Source organism: Zingiber officinale, chromosome 8A, assembly GCF_018446385.1.
Source record: "Zingiber officinale cultivar Zhangliang chromosome 8A, Zo_v1.1, whole genome shotgun sequence".
NCBI lineage: Eukaryota > Viridiplantae > Streptophyta > Magnoliopsida > Zingiberales > Zingiberaceae > Zingiber > Zingiber officinale.
In genome coordinates this window covers 35,867,788-35,892,875 of record NC_056000.1, presented here as the reverse complement: position 1 = coordinate 35,892,875, position 25,088 = coordinate 35,867,788, and the positions used below count along the sequence as shown (strand labels likewise).

General features: G+C 34.5%; 1 protein-coding gene across 1 annotated transcript; it reads left to right on the top strand.

Annotated features, from left to right (window-relative positions):
• Positions 1 to 1,784: 1,784 nt before the first annotated feature.
• On the top strand, positions 1,785 to 2,402 carry LOC122010684 (agmatine coumaroyltransferase-2-like). The gene has a single exon (XM_042567188.1). It carries the CDS (start codon positions 1,785 to 1,787, stop codon positions 2,400 to 2,402), a length of 618 nt encoding a protein of 205 aa, XP_042423122.1.
• The last annotated feature ends 22,686 nt before the right edge of the window (positions 2,403 to 25,088 follow it).

Here is a 25,088-nt window from a genome sequence, read left to right as displayed (position 1 = left end):
TAGTTCCACGCACCTCCTCAATGAATGTTGTGGGCTCTAAATGGGTATTCCGTCTTAAGTATCGAGCTGATGGCTCTCTTGAACGGTACAAAGCTCGACTTGTAGCCAAAGGTTTTAGTCAGCAACCAGGTATTGACTTCAATGACACTTTTAGTCTAGTCATCAAGATTACATCTGTCAGACTATTATTATCAATAGCTGTTAGTTCCAATTGCCTTGTACACCAATTGGATATCTCAAATGCATTTCTCCATGGTCATCTTGAGGAAACTGTATTTATGGAGCAACCACCTGGGTTCATTCATCCACAATTTCCATCTCATGTTTGTCAACTTAAGAAATCCTTATATGGTCTTCGACAAGCTCCTCGTGCATGGTTTCATCGACTATCTAATTGGTTACAATCTCAAGGATTTTCTGGATCAAAGACTGACTCGTCTCTATTTCACAAATATAATGATGGGTCTATGATATTTTTTCTTATTTATGTGGATGACATCCAGATAACCGGTAATGATCACAAGGGCATCATAACTTTATTAAGTCTTCTCAATCAAGAATTTCCTACCCGAGATTTGGGCATTGCTCGTTTTTTCCTTGGTATTGAGTTTATTCCACATGAGGATGGCTATCTTCTCTCTCAGAGCAAATACATTACTGGACTTCTTCAAAGAGCCAAAATGGATGGAGCACGTCCGGTCTCTACACCAATTGCTATAAACAATTCTCCATCTTCATCCTCTTCTGCTCTGTCTGATCCACAGACTTATCGAAGCATTGTTGGAGCTTTACAATATGTCACTATCACACGCCCTGATATTACTTTTGCCGTAAATCATGCTTGTCAATTCATGCATGCTCCAACTGAACAAAATTGGGATAATGTAAAAAGAATACTTCGCTATCTCAAAGGTACTATTCTACATGGTCTTCTTTTATATCGTCAATCGTCTCGAGATTTACATGCCTATAGTGATGCGGATTGGGCAAGTTCTCCTGAAGATAGACGCTCTACTAGTGGATATGCAATATTTCTTGGACGAAATCTTATCTCATGGAATTCGAAGAAGCAACCTACGGTATCTTGTTCAAGTACTGAGGCAGAATATAAAGCTATAGCAAATACAACGTCTGAAATTATTTGGCTTCAATCACTTCTCTCTGAACTTCATCTTGCATCAAATATTGCACCAAAAATTTGGTGCGACAATATTGGATCAACATATCTCACAGCAAATCCAATCTTTCATGCTCGTACAAAACATGTGTAAATTGATTTTTATTTTGTTCGTGAACGTGTGACAACTCAACAATTGTCCGTCTCTTATATCTCTGCTGAGGATCAAATTGCTGATATCTTTACTAAGTCATTATCCAGACAATGTTTCAACAAGTTAGCAAGCAAACTCAACGTCAAAGATCTCCCGTTAAGTTTGTCGGGGGTAAAAGAGATAAAAAAGAATTACCAGAATTGACCGGATCAAATCATCAAATCAAATCAAATTAGTTTTAGGATTATTCTAATAATTCTGTTATAATTATTATAATAATTCTCAGAATAATTTTTAGAATTATTCTGTTATTTATTAATTGGTTAATTGACCGAGTACTTGTTTAAACCCTATATATTGTATTATCTTGAGGCAAATATCGACAGACAATAAAATTAATTATTACTCTCCTATTTTATCTTCTTCTTATTCTTCTTTTAACAAACATTTCATCCACCTCACCCGACGGTCCGTCCGACTCAGCTTCCGGACCGGATCAACGACGATGTCGAGATGATCAAGGTTCACTTCACGCCGGAATTCAGCGCCGATCTCAAAACAGAGTCTGGGGAGCCCACCGCATTCGAGGCCGTGGTGGCGCAGCTGTGGCGGGCGGCGACGAGGGCTCGCGGGCTCGGCGAACGAAAGACCGCCCACTTGATGATCTCGATCGACGGGCGGAGGCGGACGAGCCCTCCTCTCCCTGGCGAGTACTTCGGCAACCTGGTCCTCTGGGCTGTGCCCCACGCCGCTGCCAGCGATCTCGTCGCCCAGCCGCTGCGCCACTCGGCGTCAATAATTCGCGAAGAGGTCGCCAAGATCGACTCCCGGTACTTCCAGTCGTTCGTGGACTTCGAGAGCTCAGGGGCGGTGGAGGCGGAGAGGCTGGTACCGGCGGCGGTGAATGGAGAGGCGGCAATATGGCCAGGACTGGACGTGGCGAGCTGGCTGAGGCTGCCATTCTCCGAGGTGGATTTCGGCGGAGGGCCCCCGTCCATGGTGATGCCGCCTTACGTGGCCATGGAGGGGCTGGTGGTGATTTTGCCCGGAGGAGACGGCGGCGTCGACGCGTACGTCAACATGTTCGACCGATTCGCTGACGATTTCCGGCGGTTTTCTCATTGTTTTTAATAATAATAATATATATTATTGTATTGGCTTTATTGCAGTGTTTTATGTCATGTGTTATGCTGATGATAATAATAATTCCTTTGCCTCAAAATTTATATGCATTCAGAAATTAATTTTTGAAATATTTTTATTTTATTTAAGATTCAAATTTAAAATTTCTAATTATTGCTATAAATGACTAAGATTGATCTTAAATTGAAACATTATAATTTCAAATTAAGATTACATTAATCTAATATTATAAAACTTTTATTTTAGTAATTGAAGTTCAAGTAGATCAAAATGACGAAATATTTGGTGGATTCGATACCAAGTAGATAAAAAAGTCATGAATATGAGACCTTTAATTTAGCAAAAGACGAGACCTCTTAATACTAAGAGGATAACCCGGAGGCGGATACTTAGTAGAAGAGGTCCTAGACGAGATTTCTTTGGAAAACAATATCTGTTAGCAAATAAGAAAGTCCCAAAGGTATATTTTTTGCTTAATTATCAAATAAATTAAATTTAAACCAGTTGAGGGTTTATAAATGACATTGACATATATATAGTCATATACTCTTTATGTTTTTGGATAGACTTGGACTTTGACAGTGGTTCGATTTTAGATTGATGGTAGTTGGTAACCCAATCGAGTGGAAGCTAACATAATGGAGTGATGAGTAATTTAGAGATTTGGTTCAGGGTGATTTGCTTGTGAATCGAATATTTTATTCGGTGAAGAGTCGATTAGACATTCAACTAAAGCAAGCTTAAGGAATTGACTGGAATGTTTTTTTAGAAGAGTTGGAAAAGAAGGATATACTTTTTTTAATAATCTAGTTATCTAAGTCTCAGTCGGAATCAGGAATTTTATATCGAGCGGATAAAATATATATGTTTATATTGAAAGAAGATGGTCATGTCGTTACCTTCCATTCATCTCTTTTTCATCCCTATTCTTATATCTTATATATTTTTTATACTTAAAAATTAAGGGGGTGATTGCCGTCATCCTCCTCCTTTGCTCCGTCCCTGATCTCATGATCTAATGCATTTTATCTTATGATTTAATTCGACGACCCACCCAATCCATAAAAATTTTCAAAAATGTAAATAATAATCAATGTAATAATCCAACAACTTCAGTGATTGAAATGCAGAAGGTAAATTTCTTATGCTCTTTAATTTTGAACCTCTCCCGTGCATAGAGAGTCTGCTAACCACTGCACCATTGCAAGATGTTAAAACATGAAAAAATGAGTCTCACAGATTTAACTGAATTGATAAATGACAGCTTGATTGCTATATTAAAAAATTTAAGATCAAATCTTAAGATTGATGGGACGTAAATTTTTACATTACGTATAAACTCATCCTATCTATTACTTAACTTTTTAGTCACTATAATTTATTTTCTCCCGATTAATTCTAGGACAAGCTGATGAGAGCGCTAGAGATGAATAAAAGATAAAGAGATGAACGGTAATTCATTTAATAAAAAGGATGGCAAGAGTCATCAAATGACTTTCATGATGAAGGGAATCAAAGCAAGTCAACTGAAGTATTCATTAATGTTAGGTAAATAGGTGCTTGAAAATAAATATTATCTATTGATGGTTTTGTTGCCTAGCACAAGCTTACAGTTGCTTGAAAATAAATATTATATATTGATGGTAAAACTAATCCATCGTAATCACGAGCATATTGAATATCTTAGATTAATATAATTATTTATAATTATATTTTATATATTTAATAAAAAAATATAATTAATCAATCAATCAATAAATATCAAATATGTAAATTTATTTTAATTTTTATTTTTATCTCAAATCCATACATTTTAATTAGTCATTTTGTAGTCATAGAACTATAGATCGAATTATTCATAGTCTTTAGGATATATACTAAAATAGCAGACTCTAGTTAAAATTTCAAGTATTAATATGACACATGAGTTGTCAGACAATCAAAGGGCTATATCTTTACATAGATACAAAATACTCCTCCGATATTTATGATGGGACTGTTGGATACAGTGGAAGCGTGGTGCTTAGATAGACTGTCTAGCAGTGATGTGATATCTTATTAAATGCTAGTGTGCTACCAAAAGTGTAGCACAACTGAAATCCAAGAATGTCCCTTGATTTCTTGATCGATGATCAGGAAAAAGGTCAATCTCCAAATGGTAGAGATATGGTCAATACCTATAATATGAGTATAAAAACTCTACTAATCTTTTTTTAAAATATCCAGAGAGTTTGTCGAATCTCATTCCTTTCAAATACTCAAAAATCCATAGTAAAGGAATGACAATCCAACATCTACGGATCACTCAACCTCCTGACTAAAAGTTCTACCTATCAAGAGAATATCCTCACAACTCTCATTGTCATGCTGTAAATATCCTTTGTCAACTGTCGACAAAAGGTCAAATACCCTCTGATCTAAGATATAGACCTTAAGACCTTTAACAACTGATCATGTGATCAAGGTCTTAAGCTATTTATGGAGACAATGATAGTTGAGTCGACTAACCATTGTCTTGCAACACATCATAGTACAATTGCTCCACCTGAGATTCAATAACCTCTAGTGACAAGCAATGGACACAAGGGTAGAGAAGTACTATCAACAAATAGCCAACCGATATAACTGTCGATCAAAGCTCTGCTTCTCGAAGATCGTCATCTGAAACTTCCACTCGATGACAGTGGAACTTCATAGATGTTAAGCAACTAACACCACCTCCTTTGCATCATCGAGGCTTATATATCTCTAGGTTTCATCAAGGATATCTAACTATATCCAATCGGTCTATGAGTCTGGATCTCCCATGGAACAACGTTAAGCGAGTCAACTGACCATCGCCTTATAAACCGTTATGCTTCCAAAGGAAGTAGAGAAGTACTCTCTCTCTCCAAAAATCCTCAAAACAATCACCAAGAGATGTTTTGTTCTCAAATTCGTCTTCTGCATCTTTCTTCATGTGGTGCCGGATCACGTAAAGGATACACAACTAACATCATCTTTTCCGCACCAGTACAAGTCATATATCTGAATGTACTCACCAATTCATACACATATATATCAGATGTATCACGTAAATGTTAAGCAGCTAGCTCTACATTTTTTCACATTAGTGGGGGTCATCTATCCGAATATACCTTCTAAGTTACCCTATCAAGTACATACAATCTATGGTCAAAGTCCCCATAGAATAGGATACATCGATCCTCTACAGACTAGTCAAGTCGGCAATGGTATATGGCCAATACAGTTCATTCTACGTCTGTACAAGTCATGTACTCAAATGTGTCTTCTAGGTTATCTAACCAAACACTAATAACTCAAAGGTCAAAATCTTCATGAAATAGAGTAAGTCGGTCTCCTATTGACCGAACTAATAAAAGTAACTCAGTACTCTACTATCTACACCTACAAAAATGGACCAGTCTTCTATTGACCAAGTTAATAAAGGTAAATCGATAATCTATTAACCAAAGTAACAAGAGTAAATTGGTCATCTACTGACCAAACCGTCAAAAATAAATCGATCCACTACTGACCGAAACAACAAGAGTAAATTGATCCTCTATGGACAGAGCCAACGAGAATAAATCGATCATCTACTGCCCAAGTCAATAAGGATAAATTAATTTTCTACTAATCGAAGCAACATGATATTTAGCAGATACTATACACTACCGAACTAGTGATAACAGAAACTAATAATACTGATGGTATAATAAGAGAAATCCCATGGGACTGTAATCCCTAATCTCTAGCTGTGTTTGATGGATCTAACTAATGACTAACATAACACAAGTCATACATGGTATAAACAACTAGCCAAGTAACAACAGAAGTGTATGATAATAGTATACAACATACCTCCTATAACTTGGAGATTCCTGCCACCGCCTAGTCCCAAAACTCGAAAGGTCACATCGAGAAATCAAATCACGAAAAACCAAAATACAGAAAATAGGTCTCGTAAACCTGTGACTCTGATACCAATAAATTGTCATGCCCCAGAGGAGTCCCTACCGATAAAATTTCGACAACATCTCCCCTGTACCGGTGACAATCTGAGGTATATATATACATACATCCACAAGCATAGTCATCGGCAATATACAACAGCCCACACGGCTGGATGAAAACACAACCACGCAGTTTAATAGATAGCTCACACGGCTGTAACATAAACACAGCGGAAATCACAAAATAATGAACATAAAATAAACCAAACAACTAACTGCGAGCCGACTCGACTTGACACAACATCACCAAACCAAATACAAGATACCACAAGACAAAACTTCAAGTCCACATCAAACTATTACAATGCCAAGATCACAAATCCAAAACAAAATAGCATAAGAAACCGAAACCAGAAGATCGTCCTCGAATGTGATGTGATACTGGCGAACATAACCTTCAAGCAACTCCATATACCTGCCACCTTGCGAAATAAACTAATTTATGGGGTGGTGAGTACTAAGACTCAGCGGGTAATAGACAGATAGTGCATGAGTATAGTAAAGAACTATAGATACAAAGGTATACAATCTCGTAGGGAAAATAACAAATACAACAATGATATCATAATAAGTGTATATACCTAAAACCATATCCTAGACTAGTAATAGAAGGTCAGGAGTAACAAAGTCCTACTACAGTACTGCTCATAACTACATGGATAACATGTGAGGTATATACATATTACTAATAAGCAAACCAGTGTCTAAACTCATACCTCAGGTATATATATCTCAACCTATGTGAACATATCAGCATAAGTAAGCAACAACAACATAAATAAGTAATAGCAGCATAAGTAAGCAACAACATCGGCATGTATAATAATAACAGCGTATGCACGGATGATCTCTCGCCCACCCTTCTGCATCATGACCCCTGTATGGCCGAGAGGCCGGGTCAGTTACAGACTGTACACCACTCCAGCTACCACTACTCTCGAGTGGCTGAGGGGACAGTTGCATAGTATCTAACTAGCTAGGTCTGCGACGAGAGTCCTGCTGCTCGCAACTCCAACTATAACTACCCATGAGTAAGCGAGTGGCCACTACCCATGAGTAGTCGAGCGTGCTGCCCTGGCCAACAACCCTCTCAACCACAAGGGAGACATGGTCGCCGACATGCATGCAATGACATGATGCGTAAAATACAACAGTCATCATATATATATATACACAGAAAACAAGTATGCTATATGAAGCCAGCATGCTCAGTAAGGTGTGTAAATAACAACATTCAAGCAAATAAGTATGGTATCTAGTATCCATATATTCAATATCTAATATCTAGTATCTGGTATATGGTATATGGTATCTGCTAAATATCATAGATAGCAATGAGAGACTGTATAGATATAGAGATGAGTTTCTCAAAGATTGAGTGGATAAGCATCAAGCACAGGACAAATACGAGTGGAGTCAAGATAAATATAGGAACTATTCGAAAATATAGCTCATGCACTAAGATTAATATACTAAAGAGATAAAGCAAGAAGTACCCGCCTTTATCTGTCGATCATGCAAAACAATCCCACATCGAGACGCTCATCTTGAATCAAAGACCTGCAATTACATGATGTACAGATTTAGCTAATTGCATATGAGTTGAATAGCTAAATCAAATCCCCAAACCTATTTAGGATAACTCCAAATCGAAACATGATCAACACTTAACCCCCAATATATGTTTAGGTTTGGGTAAAATAATTCATCACCTAAACTCAAGTTAATCGAGTTTCAACCATAATCAATCCACAATCCAAATATGCAACTCAATTATGTCTCAACAATCCACAATTAACACGATCATCCTTTAGATTTAATCAAATTCAATTAGATACCCTTCTTGTTAACATGCTTCAATTATCCATCGAGATATAGACTAACAAGCCAACTAATATAATCAATCATGTATCAATTAGTTAATCAACTCTTTTTGCCCTAATCATCAAATTAACTTCTAATCTCTTTCCATAATCAATTATGATTCTATAATCAGTCACAATAAATTTAAATTAACCACCCAACATCTCAATTGATCACTTAATTTAATCCAATACATAATGTAATCAATCCATAGCACAACTTACCCAAATTCGAAGACATCTCTGTTGACTCATGGCTGGAGCTGTTGCTGCCGGAAGTCACGGTTGGAGTAGGTGAAACTACTGTCCTCCATATCAAGTACCCCAATTCAACACTTGCTGGTCAGAAATTCAGCATAGCTATAGCATTACGGATCAGATCTGCAACCCATATGTAGATCAAATGAGTACTCTGGCCGACAATTAGATGGAAAAAGCAAAGAGATAGAAATGCTCACCATATTCTTTTGAAGACAAAGAAAAGATTGGTGGGCGCAACTACACTTGTGGCCAAATCCTTGTCAATCTCCCTGCAAGGATAGGGTCTGGAGAAAAGGCTCACACAAGGCAGAGATCGGCTGAAGTAGTACTATCCGGTGGTCGGAGTCGCGATGTGCAAAGGTGTGTCACAGATCTAACCTTGTAAGAACGATGACTCGAGGAGATGATCAGCTGTCAGACGAACTCAATCGATGGAGAAGAGGGGCGCTCAGCCGACGGAGGATCGAACGACGCTGGTATGATCAGTTCCCTTGTGGCATCGACGTCGGGGAAGAAAACATCAGCAAAGATGTAGTGCGCAAGGGAAGGAAATCGAGAGGGCTAGGGCACAACGAATGGTCAACCTCGGGTAGCTACGATGCAAGTGTTGGTTAGTCCTAGGAAAACGTACCGGTTCCATTGTACAAAATTTTTTGTACAAGTGTCGAACCTTTCCTTAAATAACCTATTGTGTTCTTTAGAAGTTAAATTAGGAATCGCAGACGGAACTTAACATCATTGATTTCAAATTTAACTTATCTGTTCTTAATGGTTTAGATTTGAATCGCAAGCGAAACTTAACATTATTGATTCAAATCCACCTATGTTATTAATTTCATTAAATATTAATTTTCAAAATTGGCTTCCAGGACTGCATGGCGAGACACATGACATTCTTGGATATGAGAGCAACCACCACCGCCTAGACAAAGCCTTTTTAGGAAAACTAATATTTAATTTCCTTAAATAACTCTAGGTTAACCAAAAAGAACAATCGAAACACAAATTCGAAAACAAAGAAAACATAAACTCAAAAATAAATTTGAAAAACTAGATCTAATGCCTCTTGTGTTTGGAATTCATACAAAGAAAAATAACTAGCATGATGCGGAAAACAATTGCTAATTATACATTCTCTTTGTATGCTAATGACCTCGAGATCTTCTGTCGTATTCCTCGCCTCGCCTTGGACGTCGTGTGGACGACGATCTTCCAAGATGAACACCAACCAAAAGCTTTCTTCATCTTCATCTAAAATCTGGCTACCACCACCACCAAGGAGAAGAGAGCAAAGGGAAAGGGAGAAGAGAGAGGGCCGGCCACACCAAGAGAGACTCCTCCAAGAGAATAAGAATTGTGTCTCATGAAGCCTCCTCACCCCTTCTTTTATAATACTTGCCCAAGGCAAATAAGGGAAGAATTTTTACAAAAATTAAAATCTTCCTCTAGTTTTTCCTTTTCCCTTTTTATTTTCCTTTTCTTTCCTCTTGATTGAATCAATCACCAAATATTAATTGATGATTTTATATTAATTTCAATTTGGCCGACCACCTTGCTTGGGCACCAAGCAAGGGTGGCCGACCCCCTTAAAGAGGAAGGAAATATATTTTTTATAAAATTTTACAAGAAGAAAAACTCTTATAAAATTTTACAAGCTCTCTTTCCTAAAGTAGGAGTTAAAAAAGGAAAGTTCTAAAAATTAAAACCATATTTTAAAATTTAAAACTTCTCTTATAAAATTTCCTTTTTTAACATGGTAATAGAAAATTTAAATTTTAAAACTTATCTTCATTTTTTCCTTAAACCATGAGGATGGTTAAAAAAGGAAAGTTTTAAAAACTTTTAAACTTTCTTTTAGAACATGTGGCCTAATTCAAATAAGAAAAATTTTAAAATTTAAAATATCTCTTTTAAAACTTGTAGTTTTCTACAAAGAGAAGATTTTAAAAATTCAAAACACCCCTCCTTGTTTGAATTATTATGGTTGGCCCGTACATGCTTGGGCACCAAGCAAAGGGTCGGCCCCTATAGAAGAGGATGTGGCCGACCCTTGCTTGGTCACCAAGCATTGGACCGACCTCCTTCTTGGACACCAAGATGAGCTTATATTTGGATGGACTTGAGGCTATAATGAGGCTACGACAGGGACCTAGAGGAGAAATTGGTTTTGACCTTCCGATGAGCTTGAGTATCCCGTGTTCGCCCCGAACACACAACTCAAGTTCATCGATAATAACTCATTTCACTAGAGAGTTATTATCGCACTACCGCACCAATTCCAAATTACATTATGAACTCCTTCTTATCATGAGTGTGTTAGTCTCCCTGTGTTTAAGATAACAAATGTCCACTAATTAAGTAAGTTACTGACAACTCACTTAATTAATATCTAACTCCAAGAGTAGTACCACTCAACCTCATTGTCATGTTGGACTAAGTTCACCTGCAGGGTTTAACATGACAATCCCTATGAGCTCCTCTTGGGGACATTCTCAACCTAGATAACTTGGACACAGATTCCTCCTATAATCAACAATACACACTATAAGTAATATCATTTTCCAACTTATCGGGCATATTGATTTATCAAGCTAAACCTCACCCTTTGATAAGTCAAAGAAATAAATATTAAATATATGTGCTTGTTATTATATTAGGATTAAGAGCACACACTTCCATAATAACTAAGGTATAGTTCTTTTATTAAGTCAGTACAAAAAGAACTTACCTAAAATGGTCCTACTCAATACACTTAGAGTGTACCAGTGTAATTTATTAATCAAGATAAACTAATGCATAATTACACTACGACTATTCTGATGGTTTGTTCCTTTCCATCTTAGTCATGAGCAACTGTTTATTATTTATAAAGAACCGACAACATGTTCTTCTGTGTGTGACACCACACACCATGTTGTCTACTATATATAAATTAATTGAATAATTACATTTAACAAATAAATGTAGATATTGACCAACGTGATTCTTTTATTTCAAAAATAAATGTTTATAAAAGCTAGGCTTTTAGTATACACTCCAACAGCAAGTCAATGTTGTGGGCTTCACCGACGATGTGTGGCATAGCGTCAACGACGGTGGTTGACCGGGAACGATCGGCGATGGAGAGGGAAGGAGAAGAGATCGGTGGATCGGGAGAAATGGGCTAGAATCGGAAATGAAGATGTGTGGGATTAGGGCATGGGCTTATAAACTTAGGTTTAGTTAATTAAACCATAAGTTAATTCTCAATCAATACCCACTTCATTTGTTATTCCAAACAGATTTTCCCCACACCTAATAGCTCTATCCCCTTAAACGTGTCATACGAACTCCGTTTAAATCCAATTTTTTTTAAAAAAAAATCTTGAAAAATCTAATAAAATTATTTCTCTAATAACACTTATTATTTAATTTTACCGTATCTTACATTTAACTTGTTTACTAACGATTTCATTCCTCTTGTCTGTGCTTGCTGGCATTCTCGGTTCAAAATTTTTTCCAGTTAACCTCTAAGTCAGCTAACCCATAGGCCAACTCTCGCTGCTTAGGATTAATATCTTTACGTAGTAATAAAAAATTTAAATTACCTCAATATTACTTACGACGTGGCGTTACATAAGGTTGGGAAGTTGGCATTTATGTTTCTTTTATTGTTCCTAGTTTCATTGTTGAAGTGTTGTTAAGTTTCCTCCTAGTTTGGGTGTCTTAACTATGCGTTGGTTATCTATAGATTTGAAAGGTCTGAGGGCATTCTGTCGTTGTGGCAAAGTTCTACTCATTAGTGCCCCCTTTAAATGATAGTCTAGACATTTACAAAATGCAGTTTTACCTGGTTATGACGAATCATGCTGTTAGGAATGATACCCTATCTTGTTATATTTTAATGGTCATTCCCATTGTTAGGACGAAACAAGTACAATAAAAAACACGTAAAAAGAAATAGGCAGGAGCATGCCCATTCAATTTTACAAAAGCTGACAAACCTGAATTGTGTGAGGTTGAAATTTTATTAATCATGTGAGCAATGGTAAGGATTGTTTCCCCCCCAAAAGATACTAGGAACACTAGCAGACAATAAAAATGAACGGGTTATTTCAACAAGATGTCTATATTTTTGTTCAACCACACTGTTTTATTCAGGAGTATCTGTATGTGAGATTTGATGAATAATACCATCAGAAGTAATTAAACATGAAAAAATAATTCAAAGTGTATTCACCCCTCAATCACAACGAAAGTGCTTTATGACACTAGAATGTTAAATTTTAATAAAAGCTCTAAAGTTATTGAAAATGGTAAAATAATCAGACATGTGTTTCATAAGATAAACTCAAGAGTAATGAGTGCAATTATCAATAAATGAAACATAATACTTTAACCCCCCCCCCCCCCCTCTCCTCCTTTGTAGAAATAGGAGAGAATTCTCACACATCAGAATGGATAAGATCAAATAGAGAAAAAAAAAGAAAGAATTTTAGAAAAAGATAAGACATAAAATGTAGCCAGTTTACAATCACTATAATCAGAAATATCAAAATATTTTAAAGGTCCTAATATTCCCGTAGAAGCCAAAAACTACAATCGAAACACTGAAACATAACCTAAATGAGAGTACCACAAATAAAAATTAGAAGATGAACAACTCAAACAAAAAGATGATAAACCCACACTCAAAGCTATAACATTTGGTACTTTGAGATGATCCAAAACATAGAGTCCTCCTTGCCTATGGCCTGTCCCAATTAGCCTCTAAGATTGCAGGTCATGAACATAATAATTGGATGAATAAAAAGATATTAAATATCCAGACTCATACAATTAACTAACAGAAATAAGATATTCAAAGTAAGACTCAGAATATAATAAACATCAGTAAAAATAAACAAGATGTAACAATCGAACCAATACCTACTAATGACATAGGAGTATCATCAGTAGTCACAATAGATATAGATGAATTGGGAGAAAAAAATAAAAGATAATAAATTAGATGACATATAATGGAAGACACTAGAGTTTAAAATTCACAAAGATTAAGATATACTTGAAATATCAGATGATGACGAATATATATGAGAGGAAACTGACATGACAGAAGATTGTGAAACAAGGAACTATTAAAACTACTCAAGCATATATGGATTAGGTTTTCATGAAGCATCTATACGATCAGGTATAGTGACAGAATGAATAATGCTTAGAATAACCAAACTGTACGAATACTTTAACACAAAAAATTTTCTGAGCCTTCGTCTCGAATCCTAAGCAGGGCCGCACTGCCACCTGCACACCTTAAAGAACTCACAGCGGAGTTTGATCCTCGAATGCTGTGGATGTGACAATCAGTTCTTCAATTAAACTATCAAAATCATAAAGATGAAGACTATGATACCATGTAAAAATTAAAAAAGAGAAAATTAAGGCTTACCTTATTAGGTTAAATATTAAGATGTTTATATAGTTAGTGTTGGATCGAGATGCGCTAGAGGGGGGAGGGGGGGTGAATAGCGCTCGCGGCTAATTCGTTTGATTCGTAAAACACTCGAGTAATTAAAATGCAGCGGAAAATAAGAAAGCAAGCACACAGAGACAGGAGGATTTACTTCGTTCGGAGCCTTGATCGACTCCTACTCGAAGGCCCACGATCCTTGATCGCTTTCCGTGGGCAACAACTATAAGCTCGTAAAAACTATTACAAACTAATTACAATTTAAAGCAGTAAAAAGATTATACTGACAACAAAGGACTAAATCTGAAGCTCCAGGTTGTCAAGGTGTCGTTGCAGCACTTCGGGATCGTCTCGTAGGCAGCTTGTAGCAGATAGTTCACTTGGAAGAAGATATATCAAGTTGTTGGTCGAGATGTCCTTTTATTGGACGTTCAAGGCACCTCCAGTGCCAGTCAAGGCGCCTTGAACCCCAGAATTTATCCCTGTTCCTGCGTTGTGATAACCTCCGCTGACTGCTGCTTATCTTAACCTGAAGGCGCCTTCATCAAAGCTCCAAGACGCCTTCAATCCCTATGAAGGCGCCTTCAGCTCCACTTCGCAGCCAGCTTCAGGTTTTGCACCCGAGGCGCCTCCAAGCTCCATGGAGGCGCCTCGGACACTGTTCATCCGAGGCAAATCTTCGTTATTTTGTACCTGCAAGACATGTTAGTGTAAGACCATTAGATTCGATAGAAGGGGGGGGGGTGAATATGGATTCGAAAATCTCGAGTTAAGACGCAGCGGAAAAGTAAAGAAGTAAAGAGATGAACACTGTTGATTTTTACTTCGTTCGGAGCCTGTGACGACTCCTACTCGAAGGCCCGTACTCCTTGAGTACTTTCGTTGGACAATTCACTAGCAATTCGGATAATTACAATTTACGTACAAATATTGCTAATGAAAAGAAAGAAAACAAAGTTAACCGACAAACAATGAATTAAAAAGAGAGCCGGAGTGAGTCGTCGGAGCTTTGTGAACGTTGTTGGAGCGCAGAGCAGCAGAGTGATTGGACTCAGAGTTCTCAGAAGACTGACTTTTTCCGTTGTTGTACTGAAGCTCCCCTCTGACCCTTCTTTTATATAAAGCTCGGGGCGCCCTGGATTCCTTCCGGGCGCCCTGGTGAGACGTGGCAAGTCCAACCAGTGAGCTCCACGTGGCGACGCGCAATCAGGATGAAATTTCCCTCCCGGGCGCCCGGATCCCTCCCGGGCGCCCGGATCCCTTCCGGGCGCCCGGAGCCTGTTTTCCCGCAGAATCCGTCCTGCAAGACAAACGTTAGTCCGGAGGCAAATTTACCCTGCAGCAAAGATTGTTAGCACAGTTTTATAGATAAGCAAAGTATGACTTAGATTCCGTCTTTCCGAGACCGGAATCTAGTCACGATCTCGACTTAGATATCCGAAATGGATCTAAGTCGGATCGACGCCTAATGTTCCCTTCCCGGGAACGCGTCCTCGCAGTCATTCCCCTCCAGTGACTTACCTCACTTACCTGCCAGACGTCCAGTCAGCCCGTCGACCCGTCTGGACTTCTCGCCAAGCGTCCAGTCAGCCCGTCGACCCGCTTGGACTTCTCGCCAGCTATCCGGTCAGCCCGTCGACCTAGCTGGACTTCGTGCCAAGCGTCCGGTCAGCCCGTCGACCCGCTTGGACTTGTCGCCAGCTATCCGGTCAGCCCGTCGACCTAGCTGGACTTCGTGCCAGACATCCGGTCAGCCCGTCGACCTGTCTGGGCTTCTCCTGCACACTTGATCAAAGTGTCAGACAATAACAAACTAACTTAACCTGATTTGTCATTCATCAAAACCTGGGTTAAATCGTTAGTGCTAACCGCACCAACAATCTCCCCCTTTTTGATGGAATGACAACCTGGTTAAGTTAGTGAAAACATATGCAAGTAACAACATGCATTTATGTGGTTTTTAAGTTAGTTTGTATTTTCAATTCTGGTTTAGCTAACTTAACCACCTAACCCTCCTCCCCCTTTGGCATTCATCAAAAAGTAAGCAGGGGTAAACAAGCATAAAAAGTTTAGTTCAAAAAATTCAAAGATATTGATAAAAGTACAATTTTTAACAGCAAGTTAAAAAATAGTCAAGTTGACTTGGGGGAGTTTAAGCTTTTGAAATTTTGTTTAAAGCATTAGCTTTTAGCTTTTAGAAGGCTAGCTAAGTTTTCATTTTCAAACACAAGTTTTCAAAAACCAGAATTCCAAAACTAAGTTTGAAAAATTTATTTTTCAACACTAAGTTTGTAAACGATTTAATTTAAAACTTAAGTTTTGACAGTGATTTAAGTTTGAAAAAATCTAACTTTCATGATTTTTAACACTTGAGTTTTTGCAAATCAAGTTTCAGTTTGTAAATATTGATTTTGAACTTTACTTTTAGTTTTCAAAGGAGTTTGGTAGAACTAAAATTGATTTAACAATTTTGAGTTGATTTAAAAAATTTTCACAATTTTAAGCAAGTTGATTTTGAAAATTGATTTTTAAACTTTGATTTTCAAAATTAAGAAAAATGATTTTGAGAAGCTTAGTTTGTAAACTTAAGTTTTGAAAAATCTAATTTCCACAATTTTCAAAACTAAGTTAAATCTAATTTTCAAAATCAATTTTCAATAAAAAGTAAAACCCAATTCTTAAAAACAACTTAGTTTTATAAGAGTTAGTTTTCAAAAGTAGGTTTAAGAAATTTTTAGGAGAACATTTTTCAAACAAAATTTAAAATATTTTATATAAAGGAAAATTTTTAATTAATTCCTCCCCCTGAACCTGACATACAATTTGAAAATATTTGCTAAAAATATTCAAAGTAGATATATATTTATTTTTTAAATTGAGGTAGAATTTTCTAGAGAGATTTTAAAGAGAAGATTAAAAAATAACACTTCAGGAGATAATTAAAAAATAAACCTCCCCTTTAATTTGATACTCCTTTAATTTATAAAATTTTACAACCGTAACATATTTTTGTACCTTGGTGTTTTAGACGATTGTAAAATTATCTTTATAAAATTGTTCATTTAAATTTGACTAACCGTAATTAATGTTAGATTAAGTTGAAATAAATTAACCTTTAGTGTAATGTTAAGTTAGATAAGTTGTTATTAATTCAATAATTGATCAATATTAATAATTTATTGATTAAATTTTGCTATAATCTAAATTTTGTATTAATTGATGAAGGTGTTAGTTATAATTTAACTTTTTATTTACTTCCTTTTAAGTTGGATTGACTTAGTTTAAAGTTGGTGGTAATTTGAAGTTAAACTCGTTATTAAACAAGGTTAAGTAAGGTTCAATTTAAGTCAAACTTTAATTATGTTTTAATAAAAATAATTAATATTTTAAAGGTTGATTAAGAAAAATGACTTAGAGTAATTTAATATTTTTACTAAGGTTAAACCTAGGTTCTAATCAAATCAAGCTTAGTTCTCAAATAAAGTTAAACTTAAATAGTTAAGTTCTACTTATTAATTAAATAATTAAGTTTAAAGTTGAAGTTAACGGAATTTAAGTTTTTAAGTTAGGTGTCTAAGTTTTAAATGAATTTAAAAGAATTATAATAATTATTATTTTTAAGGGATTTCTAACAGGAATTTAATGACAATTAATATACGTTCAATTCAGTTTTGATTTTAGATTAAAATTAATATCAATGATTAATTTAGCTTTAAGTTTTAAGTTTAAGTTAAATTTTTAAGTTTTAATTTTCAGTTAGGTTAAATTAAAAAATAATTTTAAGGTTAAAATGATGTTTAAGATTAAAAATGAGTTTAAAGTCAAAATAATAATTTTTAAAGTGAAAATAGTCTATAGAAATAATTTATTATTATTACTATTTTTTTAAGTTAAAAGAATTTTATTATAGTGAAAAAATAAGAAGAATTTTTCAAAATGATACATAATTTTTAAACTAGTTTTTAAATGATTTTTAAAAGTTTTTAAAATAATTTTTGAAATAATTTTTAAGTTAAAATAATTTAAAAATATAATTTTTATATTAAAATAATTTTAAGTTAAAATAATTTTTAAGTTAAAATAATTTTTATGTTAAAATAATTTTTAAAATAACAATAATTTTGAAAAGGTTTTAAAAGAATTTTTTAAAGTTTTTTTGAAAATGATTTTTAAAATAGTTTTAAAAGTTTTTAAAATGATTTAAAATAGTTTTTAAAATAATTTTTAAAAGAATTTTTTAAAGTTTATAAAATGATTTTTAAAATAGTTTTTTTTTAAAATAATTTTTAAAAGAATTTTTTAAAGTTTTTAAAATGATTTTTAAAAGTGTTTTTAAAATAATTTTTTAAATAGTTTTTAAAATAATTTTTAAAAGTTTTTAAAATGATTTTTAAAATATTTTTAATATAATTTTTAAAATAGTTTTAAAAATAATTTTTAAAATAGTTTTTAAAATAATTTTTAAAATGTTTTAAAAGAATTTTTTTAAAGTTTTTAAAATGATTTTTAAAAGAGTTTTTAAAATAATTTTTAAAAAATTTGGAAATAATTTTAAAATAATTTTTAAGTTTAGAATAAAATTTTTAAGTTAAATATAAAATTTTTAAAGTTAAATTTAAAATTATTTTTTTTTAAAGTTAATTTTTGTTTTAAATAATTTTTTAAAGTTAATTTAATTTTTAAAATAATTTTTAAAGTTAATTTAATATATATATATATTTTAAAAAATTAATTTAGTTTTAATTCGAAATTTAATTTTTAATTAATTCAAAATTTAATTTTAATTTGAAATTCAAAATTTAATTTTAATTAATTTTAATTTAATTTGAAATTTGAAATTTAATTTTAATTTGAAATTCAATTTGAAATTGAATTTCAATTTGAAATTTAATTTTAATTAATTTTAATTTAATTTGAAAATTAATTTGATCCTTATTCATCTCACCCGATCTAGATTATCAATCAAGGAATCCTATAATTTTGTTAGATGAATTAGATTTAATTACAGAGTTTGGTTTAACTTTTGTTAGATTCAGGTTTAGCTTTGGTCTCAACAAATAGGCATTCTTCGGATAAACTTCTAAGCTTGGTGAGTCACTTGGACGTCATTAGAAGTAGCCAACCTTTCGAGGTTTTCCGAATAGTCCTATCCACGGAGCTTAGTATTAAACCTTGGTCTAACTAGTTAGGATCCATTTAAGGGTAGCTTCGGTTAGTTCCACTTGGCCAAATGCACCAGATCGAAGCCATATCTTTCTAGACATGCGATGCCCAAGCTTCCCTAACGTACTATCATCCAAAAACTTCACCAGTACCATGATTCAAGTTAAACTTGGTCTCTTTTTAACTAATCCTAATTACCCTGCCGGGTTAGTTTGTTTGGGTTACCCTGTCGGGTAAGTTAGTTTTGGAGGTGCCAGCTATTCTGGAGCCTCCCCCTAAATCATTGGTCTTTAATTTAAGATTTTTGTATAATTAGAGTTGGTTTTAGTTAAGTTGTAATGTTTAATTTGTAATTTAAATTTAAGTTTTTAATTTTGAATTAATTAAATTGGTCAAATTATCTTTCTTTAAGAGAGTGTATTTAATATTTGAATGTTCTTTCAATTTCAATTTTATTGGGTTAATTGAATTATCTTTCTTTAATAGCTTATTTTTAAAGTTTAAGTTTTTATTTATTTTTAAATTTGAATTAACTAAACTGTTTGAATTATATTTTCTTAACGGTTTATCTTTTAGCTTTTTATTAATTGTTAATTTTGAAATTTCTAGATTATTTTTGTTTAATATGTTATCTTTAACATTTAATTTTAAGTTTGTTAAATTCCGTTTTGATTTTATCCTTATATTTTCTTTGTCTTTTAAATTGATATGGTTAATTGAATTTATTAGATTAGTTTTATCTTTAAAGTTTAATTTCTTATTAATTAAATTATCTTGGTTTTGGATAGAATTTTCTAGATTAATATTGTCTAGATTAAATAATTTATTAATTTTATCTAGATCAATATTGACCTTGTCATCTTTTTTGTTTGAATTTTCAAATTTGTTTAGGTTTAAATTCAAATTTTTAGATTTATTAATTATTTTCAGATTTTCTGTATTTTCTAAATTAATTATATTTGTTTTGTCAGAAAATATCCTAGAGGTATTTTTGCAAGTATTGTCATGTACACTATTTTCACATATACTTTCAGACATATCCAAATTAACAGTCGCATATTTTAAACTACTACTAGCAAGGGTGTTTTGGTAAATATTACTAACCTTGAGCGCAACCCCTAATTCAGCAGGCTTCTCCGTTGGATCTGACTCGAGTCCGGATTCGACTTTAACTTGATCTTCTAGCTCCATCGTCATCTCGTGAAGCTTGATCAACTGGGTCCACAGCTCATATGCATTCTTGTACTTTTCTAATCTGCATAAAATATTGTTAGGTAAAACATTACAAATAATGTTACTTACCTTTTTGTTCAGTTCCGAGTTTTGAGAAGGTTTCCTCAAAATTAGCATATAATCGATGTCTATGCTTCCTAAGAAGCATTCCATTAATCGCTTCCAGTAGTTGAAGTCTTCATGATCGTATGGTGGCGGTTCGCAGGGGTTCCGTCCTTCTAGAAGAGTCATAATTTCTTGCACACAGAGAAACAAACAAAAGATCCCAAGACTTGGTCTTGGATTAGCAGTGCCGAAAAAAATAATATTTCACTATTTTCAAAAAAAAAAAAATATTATTAAAATATTAATAAAAAAATATTATTTCAAATTTTTGAAAATGTAATATCTTGTCAATACTAAGCAATGGTGAAGAGATGACGATGTATATTTCAAAAACAGTTTTATTTTAAAGATAAACGATATCTAATTTTTCTTTCAAAAAGTCCCCCCTTTGCCTGATTGGTGGTTGCACCAAATCAGAGCGGTACCTGCTCTGATACCACTTATAAGACCGTTAGATTCGATAGAGGGGGGGGTGAATATCGATTCGAAAATCTCGAGTTAAGACGCAGCGGAAAAGTAAAGAAGTAAAGAGATGAACACTGTTGATTTTTACTTCGTTCGGAGCCTGTGACGACTCCTACTCGAAGGCCCGTACTCCTTGAGTACTTTCGTTGGGCAATTCACTAGCAATTCGGATAATTACAATTTACGTACAAATATTGCTAATGAAAAGAAAGAAAACAAAGCTAACCGACAAACAATGAATTAAAAAGAGAGCCGGAGTGAGTCGTCGGAGCTTTGTGAACGTTGTTGGAGCGCAGAGCAGCAGAGTGATTGGACTCAGAGTTCTCAGAAGACTGACTTTTTCCGTTGTTGTACTGAAGCTCCCCTCTGACCCTTCTTTTATATAAAGCTCGGGGCGCCCTGGATTCCTTCCGGGCGCCCTGGTGAGACGTGGCAAGTCCAACCAGCGAGCTCCACGTGGCGACGCGCAATCAGGATGAAATTTCCCTCCCGGGCGCCCGGATCCCTTCCGAGCGCCCGGATTCCTTCCGGGCGCCCGGACCCTGTTTTCCCGCAGAATCCGTCCTGCAAGACAAACGTTAGTCCGGAGGCAAATTTACCCTGCAGCAAAGATTGTTAGCACAGTTTTATAGATAAGCAAAATATGACTTAGATTCCGTCTTTCCGAGACCGGAATCTAGTCACGATCTTGACTTTGATATCCGAAATGGATCTAAGCCGGATCGACGCCTAATGTTCCCTTCCCGGGAACGCGTCCTCGCTACTTACTACCCTTAATTTCCCCCTTGATACTCGTCGACCCGTCTGGACTTCTCGCCAAGCGTCCGGTCAGCCCGTTGACCCGCTTGGACTTCTCGCCAGCTATCCGGTCAGCCCGTCGATCTAGCTGGACTTCGTGCCAAGCGTTCGGTCAGCCCGTCGACCCGCTTGGACTTCTCGCCAGCTATCCGGTCAGCCCGTCGACCTAGCTGGACTTCGTGCCAGACATCCGGTCATCCCGTCGACCTGTCTGGGCTTCTCCTGCACACTTGATCAAAGTGTCAGACAATAACAAACTAACTTAACCTGATTTGTCATTCATCAAAACCTGGGTTAAATCGTTAGTGCTAACCGCACCAACAGTTAGTCCCAAACAACATCCTGCAACACAAAGTTAGCACAAAATAACAGTATGGATAATAAAGAATGTTTAAGACAGTCTCCGGACTGTCCGGGTCTGATTTCGGATTTCCTACCGGAAACCTTAGGTCGACCCGACGCCTATTGTTCCCTCTACGGGGAACGCGTCCTCACCTACTCCACTCAGGAGATTTACCTGCTGCTAGTGCGATCCTCCAGATCGACTGGACTTTTGCTCAGCACTCGACGCTTCCGGACTTTCTGTTGGACATCCGCTTCTCGGCCAGTCCAGTCTTTCACATGGTTCGCGACACCAGGACTTTCTACCTAGGGTTACCACCCCCTAGGACTTTTGCCTGAAGCCATCGACCTGCCAAGACTTTCCGCATAGGGTTACCACCCCCTATGACCTAGGGTTACCACCCCCTAGGGTTTTTCCCTTTGCCTAACCGCAGCTAGGACTTTTCTCCACCTAGGGTTACCGCCCCCTGGGACCTAGGGTTACCACCCCCTAGGGTTTTCACCTGCCTAACCGCAGTTAGGACTTTCCTGAAGCACTCATTCAACATGTTAGATAACAACAACCCTTAACTTTGAATCTTTTGTCATTATCAAAACTCAGGTTCGATCGTCGGATGCTTCCCGCACCAACAGTTAGGTTAAATATTAAGAGAAAGACTAATTTATCTTTAATAGTTAATAAATAAAAAAAACCTAATAATAATAATAATATAATTTACCAATTTCATTGATTGCCATTATTCTAAAATTGATGATAAGTTATGGGTGATTGGTGGCACGGATTATGGGACTCTTGGGTACTTCCCAATCAACAATGATCATGTTGGAAGGCATTACAGAAGCTAATCTTGAGGGTGGTCATACTGGGGTTGTCAGAACTGTCTTGCCAGCACTCATAGCACCAACTCCAAAAATAACATCTTTTGTTGGTGAAAATGGTCGCTTGCGTAGTTGGTTATCAGATGCATCACCACTGTCCAATCACTCATGGATTTCAAAATCCAGGGCCGACCCTGACTTTCAAGGGCCCTCGGCGAAAAGAGAAAAGACACCTCTTTGGGGCCCTTGGCGAAAAGAGAAAAACAACCTCTATAAGATTTTTTTTTTTTTTTACTAACCTAGCTACAATTTAAATAGAATTTAATAGAAAAATTTAGAAATTAATATATTTTATTTAAAATATGATAAACTCCATACAAAATATATTTCTCGAGACTCTTAAAAAATTGTAACATCATACAAAATATGTTTCCCAAGTTTCTTCAAAAACGTGCGATACCTATAAATACAAAAAAAGTATAAAATAATTATTGAAAAAAATCTAGATCTTCTAGTATTTTGAGAAGTAAAATCATTTATAAGGTCTTTAAAATCAAGTTTTTCTAACACTTCATTTTAAATGTATAAAATTGTAAAGTTATTTACATTCAAATCATTATTATTATTTTCGCTTAATTCTTCCTGCTCATTCATTGCATGATTATGAATTATGATCACCACTTTATCTCAATTTTTCCTGCTCATTGATTGTATGATCATTTAGTTCTTCTTGATTATTTGATTGTTGTTTATTTGTTGTATAATCATTTAGTTTTTCTTCACTTTCTTCTTGTAATTCATCAACTGAACATTCAATTAAAGAGCTGACTTTAAAAAACTTATGAAGAACACCGTTGTAAGTTTTAATAATATGTTCCATTCTTTTTTGACTCCCAGAATGATATTTCTTTAGAAACATGTTTATACTACAAATTTTAATTGTAAAAATAAAACACTAAAACTAGCAACAAATCTAGTAATGAAATAAACATAAGCAATGAAAATAATAGTGAAAGAGTAATAAAGTCTTATTTGTGCTTGAAACAATCGATATAATCTATTTTATGATGATTAAAATTGGGATGATTTATTTAAACACTTTTAAATCTGCAAGAAAAATCATAAAATATTGAACTCTAATATAATATTAAAAATCAATATTAATAATGTGTAAACCATCGCGTAACTCAATATCCGATAACTCAAACTCTCCATATTAATTAGATCACTTAACAGGGTTAATTTTTTTAATGGAACAAATCTGAATGCTTACAAATAATGTGTAAACCATTGAGTAATATATATATATATATATATATATATATATATTAATGAATATTAATGAGCTGAATGCATGTATTCAATTTTATTCATTTAATTTAATAAGTTATTCTTCATTTAATCAACCTTATATATGCATTCAGCTCATTAATATTCATTAATAAATATTATGAATTATTTGTAAATAATATTTATGAATCATATTAATTAATAAAACTTTTAACCACATAATAAATAAATAAAAATACTTTTAAAATTAACAAATATGCTTATATTGTCAAACTTAACAATCAATCAAATAAATTTAACATTAAATTTTTTTAAATAATCAAACAAACTTGACCTAAAAATTTGATAATATCCAAATGAACCAAATTTAACAAATTTAAACCAAACTCTAGCTCACCAAAAAAAAAAAAAAAACTAAACTTGAACAACTACTTAAATGACTTCTTTCATTTTATACTAGACTTAATTTAATTTGGTTACATCATCAAATAAACTTAAATACCATAAAATTTGACCTAGCTTATCTAAATTAAGATCCTAGGTGTTTGTTCCTATATAATAGATATCGAAAGTGCAATTGAATTAGTGATATGAATCCATTTAAAATCACTAAAAGGCTCACCTTTTGCTAAAACAACTATTAAAACGATATATCATTCTAACTTTTTATTTTCCTTAAAAATATCTCTCTTTATCAATCTAATTAATACTATTGTAGTCATTTTGATTAAAAAATATTTTAACATTTGTAAAAACTATTTCAATGTTGGTTAAAATTACTTCAACTCTAATAAAAAATGCCCCAGTGTCAATCAAGATTGTTCTAATATTGGTTAACAATGCTCTTTAAATTTAGTCAAATTATATTAAC

Excerpts from the sequence above, each read along its gene's own strand:
- LOC122010684 (XM_042567188.1), top strand. The coding sequence starts at position 1,785 with ATGATCAAGGTTCACTTCACGCCGGAATTCAGCGCCGATCTCAAAACA.